Source organism: Rhododendron vialii, chromosome 1a (genome assembly GCF_030253575.1).
Source record: "Rhododendron vialii isolate Sample 1 chromosome 1a, ASM3025357v1".
NCBI classification, from domain to species: Eukaryota; Viridiplantae; Streptophyta; class Magnoliopsida; order Ericales; family Ericaceae; genus Rhododendron; species Rhododendron vialii.
The window spans coordinates 19544364-19551100 of record NC_080557.1 but is presented as its reverse complement, the minus strand read 5'-3'; the positions used below and the strand labels follow the sequence as shown (position 1 = coordinate 19551100).

General features: G+C 38.1%; 1 protein-coding gene across 1 annotated transcript; it reads left to right on the top strand.

Annotated features, from left to right (window-relative positions):
- Positions 1 to 234: 234 nt before the first annotated feature.
- LOC131318900 (10 kDa chaperonin 1, chloroplastic) lies at positions 235 to 4794 on the top strand. The gene is made up of 7 exons (XM_058348944.1): positions 235 to 441; positions 521 to 579; positions 1565 to 1615; positions 2528 to 2593; positions 2700 to 2747; positions 2960 to 2989; positions 4508 to 4794. Exons 1-7 carry the CDS (start codon positions 357 to 359, stop codon positions 4574 to 4576), a joined length of 408 nt encoding a protein of 135 aa, XP_058204927.1. The 5' UTR covers positions 235 to 356; the 3' UTR covers positions 4577 to 4794.
- The last annotated feature ends 1943 nt before the right edge of the window (positions 4795 to 6737 follow it).

Here is a 6737-nt window from a genome sequence, read left to right as displayed (position 1 = left end):
AAGATGACACTTTAGATTAAAAAAAAAAACTGTTATTTGATTTTCAGATTATTCTTATCGAGACGGATGATTAAATCAAAAAATATAATACAAATCTAACAAAAATAAAAAAAACAAAATTCTCAAGACGAAATTTTTTTTACAAGAACCCATATTATCGAACCATCTAGAATCTGTTCACAAAAAAAAAAAAAAAACCATCTAGAAAACCTCCGAAGCGTACAACTGTAGTAAATTACAGTTACCAATTAAACCCGCCTGCAAAACAACGATAGGGTTCATCATCTCTCTCTGCTGCTTTACGAACTCCATCATTTGCTTCTCTCTCTCTCTCTCTCTCTCTCTCTCTTCAATCTATGGCTTCTGCCTTCATCACAGTAGCAAAGCCCTTCCTCTGTCCCTTAACCAACATACCTCCACTGTCCAACCAGAGACTGCTGGGTCGGCTCACTTAAACCCTAAACCTTCGTCATTTCCACGAATTTCCTTCTGATGATGTTTACGTGTTTTCTCTGAACAGGTGGGCGTAGAAATTCCCTGAGAGTCAGTGCAGTTTCAACGAAATTGGAACCCACAAAGGTTTTCCATTTCTAACTTATGTTTAATACTGTCAGTTGGTCACAATTTGTTCGCATACGAATTTCTGTTGTGTGACGAGGGTATCTAGGACTTCGGCCCTAGTAACTTCGTGGGTACATAAGCTCTCCCGTTTCACATATCATGTAAATACTGGCATAACTAATTTCAGGGCAGATAAAGGCCCCTTAATTCGTACTAGATTTGGGCCAAATTTTGTCAGTTTGTCTCCCTGAGAGGAATCAGAAAAGTTTAAGAATATCTACAAAAAATGAAAAGATGCCGAAAAGTTAGTCTAAAGGGGGCAAACGTCTCCTGGTTCAGGTAAAAAAGATGATGCCGAAAAGTTAGTCTAAAGGGGGCAAACGTCTCCTGGTTCAGGTAATTATTGGCCTAAGCCTGAAGTAGCATGTCAAGTGGTGTACTATTTGGACGTAACCACTGGTCTACGAAACCACAAAGATCTTGAGAAGAGTAGTATTAGGTCCTGGTGATTAGGCTGCTAGAATCAAGGTTTTCACTAGCGGCAGGGGCCTGCATAATAGTAACAGTGACAGTAACGTTGTAATGGTAGAGGGAGCATTGAGTTTGACGGAGGGAGATCAAGTGTAGAGATTGTGGATTTCTGAAATTGTGTTTGGTGCTAGAGCACTTAAAGCTATTGTAGCAGTCAAGCATTGGCCGCAGTGGTTTTGAAGTGGACAAAAATTTGGATACAAACTGATATGTATCGGTATTAGGTCGATACACCTGTGAATATTGGGTATCATTGGATACACAATGCAATGGTATCAAAAGGCCGAAATCTGATTCGTAGCGGCCATTATTTAAAACCTTGGCTAGTATATGAACGTGTATGTCTGTAAGTGCATACATGCTTACAACTGATTACCCATATGTAGGACCATCCAGTAATTACACAACATTATTTTTTTCCAAAAGTATGTCTGTTTAAATCTAGGTGGTTGTGGGTGTTGTTTAATTGCAGGTTGCACCACAAGGAAATAGAGTCCTGATTCGCTTGGAGGAGCTACCTGAGGTAATATTCATTTGTCTTTTGTGCATTAATTTTCATTGCTATGCGTTTCTTGGTGTGAAAATGGCTTTTGGCCCTAGACTTAAATATGGAGCATGAATTGGGGAGGTTGGTTTTGCTTCAGCTGCCAAATGTGTGTTTTTGTTTTCAATCTCGTGACCACAAAGGGAGCACATGTCAGGTAATTTTGGTGAGTTTAATAAATCCATGGTTAACTTGACAACTGAGCTCTGTCTCGTGTTGTGGCTTCAAAACTTACTCTTTGGGGGAGAATGTGTTACATGTGCTTCCTTACTGATTTTTTTTGAGGATACATGTGGTTGATGGATCTTGAAAGTGAAGAAGTTCTTTTGAAGCCGACTGTTTTATTTTTATTTTGTTAAATTCATAGTAATTGCTTGAAGGGGTTAGGGTCACTTACAACTCTGTTCGACATACTTTGCAGCGAAAAGTATCTGAACTTGGTATCGATCCTTCGCTGATCCGGATGTGGTACCTCCCCATAGTTTCATCTTCGGTGCCCTATGTTGTGAATCCATTTAATTTATTAATATGCTTGTTACTACTACTCAGAAGCAAACCGTGTACTATGTTCACCAAGCAGCTTGTTTGGTCCATCATCTTTTGCAATATTGTCGACTTTCTTTTTTGAGTCCTATTGAAAGCTTCAGATAAGTTTAAAAAATATGGAAAGTAGAAAACATTAGTTGATCGGGCTGTAATGCATTTTTGGACAAGCCAAATTGTGCATCTGCAAGTTAAGCAGTATAGTTTCGTTGGGTTAGGTGTTTTTAAAATACTAATTCACTGGTATTTCTTTGCTTTGAGAGGGGGAAAAAGTATGGCTGCAAACCTCCCTCCATTAGCCTCCTCTGTTTGAGAAGTTTTTTTTTTTGTTTCTTTTTGTGTGCACAGAAATCAGCTGGTGGAGTTTTGCTTCCCAAAGCAGCTGTCAAATTTGAGCGTTACCTTATGGGGGAGGTGAGCAAAACCACAATCAGCACTTCAGCAGCCGTGAAACTTATTTGAAATTAAAGAACTCAGTTTCCTGATGTTGAGGTTGCTTATGATTGTTTTCCTCTTCCAGATTCTTGCAGTTGGCAATGAGGTGGAGCAACTAGAGCCTGGGAAGAAGGTATGATTTGCAATGGTTTTACTTCGCTTTTTTCTTGTAGAGTGAATAATTTATATCAAACCCAAATCAGTACTTTTTGCTTTATATATATCACAATCGCTTCTAAACTCTGAGTTAATGAAGCATTGCCATATTTGATGACATTATTGTTCTTAGCATCCTCTTCTGTTGCCTTTTTCATTGTCTAAAAGAATGAAATGCTTCATTTGCAGGTTCTCTTCTCTGACATAAATGCTTATGAGGTATTACCTGAAACTTATTTTTCTCAAGTATTCAAAACTTAATAAGAGCCTGTTTTCTAAGTGCTTATGCCGAAATATCGTATCATGCCCGGTTAACCTCAGGAACCTCTTTCCTGAATACTTTACAATAGAAACCACTTTCCAGAGATAATTGTGTTTCTTTATCATGTAGGAGTTATAATGACTGTGTGTTTGGTCTGGTTGAGATTCATAACATATTTTTCCTCCTCCTCTCAATTAGTCTATATATTTAGATGGTTAGTCCGAGGAATAAAAACAGGTTTATGCTGATTGATTTTGTAAAGAACCACCTCAGAAATTATATTTTGAAAAGAACTTGTTAGTCCAATGGAAAAATGTTTACGGTAGCTCTGCCGAAGACTTTGAGCACATGTTGGCATTAATTACGGGTCCCACCTGGCACGCGTAGGGAATCAGTAAGACTTATGGTGTTTACTTCCTCCTGTTTGTTTGTCCATCTTTCCATTTTGGGAGATATCACATAATTGTTAGTCTTCTTTCAAAAGTTAGAAGTACAGGATTTTTCTATTCAATTTTCCAAAATTCCCTCTGATTCAATGGTGAAAATAAAGGGGCAATGTCTAAACTTAACACCTTTCAATTTTGATTTGAATACTTGCGCTTCTTCTTATAAAGGTAGAAACCCAAGGGGATTTGGGTTATGGGATGGAGGGGTTAATACCTGTGCTGAAGTATATCACAAGAGCTAACCCACACGGTGAAGGTCTGAACCTCAACCCTATTTGGAGTGGTTCTACATTTTAGGATTGGTGAAGTTCTTAGTTGCCAAGATGGCTAATGCCGATATGGTCCAGGACTTCTGGTTATGCAATTGCCTAATTAATAGCTGCATGGGCTGACTAGGTTAGACTCTTAGCGGAGGGCTTGATTAATTTGTTAGGTTTTGTGAAGCATGATTAGTGCTTTAAGTTAAGACCCACACATGTGCGAATACAGCTTCGTGGTAAGTTGGCAGAACGTTTTTGTAGTATGAATGGTGTTAATGGCAGATCATTGATGTGAGCACTAGGTGCATATAATGCAGGTTTCCCTAACAGCCGTCATTGCAACTCTTCTGTATTTGAGAATGTAGTGAAACCTTGCGTGGTTAGTGGACATATGCATTCTTGCTGAGCAATGTATGTCAGTGTGATGTACTTTCTTGGTTTGAATCGTTTGATAGATTTCTTTTCTTCTTCCTAGTGTGTTCTAGTATGTGTCTGGTTGATTCGTGGTCCAACATATATGTGATGCTCCCTTCTCATAACCGGGACTTTGTATCTTCTGAATATCTATTGCCTATAATCATTTATGGGCAAATTTAGGTGTTCAAGCACAAGGAATTTTATCAAATTCTCCTGTTTTCTTTTGATTTGTCACACCATGTTTATTATTGGTCTTCTGTCCATGAATTTACAATATGTGGGTGATGATGCGCTTCTCTCTCTCCCTCCCTCTCTCTCTCTCTCTCTCTCTCTCTCTCTCTCTCTCTCTCAGGTGGATATGGGAAAAGATGCAATGCACTGCTTTTGTAATGCTAGTGATCTGCTGGCTGTGGTTGACTAGAGATATGTTCATCATCATCTTAAGAAGCTGTTATATGCTGAAGCGATTGTTTTATGAACTAGTGTTAGTTTGGGAGCCATCTTGATTAATGCATTGTTACTCTCTTGATTGTGAACAACAAAAACTATGACAATATCTGCTATATGAGCTCCTCCTTTAACTTTTCATATATGTTGAAGGGGCATAGTCTTGGTGAGTATTTTGAAGAACTTAGCGAATTGCTGTGGCCACTTTTTTTCTTTCTTTCTGAATTATGGTGTTTGTATCTGGTTCTGAGATGGTTCTTGTGGTAAGGGATGGCAAGGGTCGGGTATGAATCATGCCCCGAACCCAACCCAACCCCGTCACCTATCGATTCCAGACCTGACTGTAGACTCTACCTTGTACTACTTTTGATGTCTTGCTAGTGTTCATAGAGTGTGACGACAGTGTTGCAAACGTGTTCTAGAGTGTGCCCTAAGTGTCCAAATGAAAAAAAAAGGACACTTTAGATTTAAATGTGGAACATGTCTGCAGAAGTAGTACATGACCTTGATGTCCGTGCATCATAGCTTTTAGAACTTCTGATTGAAAATGGATAGTAAGTACCTGTTGAAATACTATATTGAGACCTGGAGATGATAGTCGATTTTCTGCGCTATGAAGTGTATAACCCCTGAATGCTTTTGAAACCCTTTTGGCTAAATTGCCGCAGAGCAGATATTCAGGGGAGCATCTAACAGCGTGAGGTCCATGAAACTTCCAAAATTTCGTATGTTGGGAAGTATGGCGAAAAGAGCCAATAAATCAGCCCTATAACTGCTCCTTTTTCTTAGGCGTCCAGAAAAAATCTGTCCCAGTTTCTTTCCATCTCGACTGGCACTCAGCTCTCACTGCCTTTAATGACCACACAAAGACCACCTCAAACATGGGGTTAGATGCAAGGTTTTAATATTGGCTATTACGTATTGGTGAGATACATAATGGGTTTAGTGACTTTTGATATTGGTCGGTACGTAATGATTTTTGCGACTTTCGATGTGATGCATTACACGTTGCATTATCCCATGCAAGTATACGAGAGTTTTACACGTGGATCTTCTATAAAATTGCCAAACTACTCCAATGTATATTTTGAAAACTCTTTTGTTGCTCAAACTTAATCAAATTGCTTAATAAAATAATAGACACCAAATTCAAGTAAAATTACCGGTAAGAAAAAATTCAGGGGTAACAGTTATGCTTTGCAAAAATACAACAATATATTTTTTTTTGTTAAGAAGAATGAAAAAGTTGCATAATAGTGTACAGTTAAGAAGAGTAATAAAGCAATAGAAAAAGTTTATCCCAAACAACCAATGATTATGCATGGGGGGCAAGTTTAGTATTTCATCTTTTTACACTGTTAAAAGATGGAGAATTCAGAATGAGAAAGCAAAAGCTACTCATAGTTATTCAATAGCTTTCAAATGTGAGGGGGTGGTGGTACAGGAGAGAGGGTGGTGACAAAGAGGAGATTTTTTACTCCATCCATTCCATATTGAGAGTTTCACTTTCTCTCTCTTGTCATTTTTCAAATCAAAAAATCAACTACTTCCGTGTATTTTTTTTCTAATTTTTTCGCACCGTATTAAAGATCTCGATTAGTACTTTAATTTGGTGCGAAAAATTCCAAAAATTATACACGGAAGTAGTTGATTTTTTTATTTGAAAAATAACACGATTTTTCGTGGTGGACTCTCAATATGAAATGGATGAAATATTTTTTAGTATTTTTGATCTGAAAGAGGAGATTGGGTGTGGCTAGTCGAGAAATTCTACAACCACAATCATACAGACAATCACTTTACGTACACTCACATTTTTTGTGGGTCCCACACATACTGGAGGTGTAATGTGTTTGGATCCCCATGTGAATGTGAGTGTGTTAGGGAAAATTTTTGTGGTTGTAGAAAAATTGGTGGCTAGTCCATGGATTTTTGTGTGGTGGACGGGTGTCGTTTTTTTGAAGAGGTTGTCTATAGGTTACCTTTCAAAACGGTACCGATGGGATACCAACCATGGACGGGCTCCATTTTGGGGTCCCTTAAAAAAGATCCAAACCGTTCATTATTTTCTAAATAATTTTTCAAGTTCACTTATAAAACTTCAACTTGATCTGATAAATGCAAGCACTTAATCC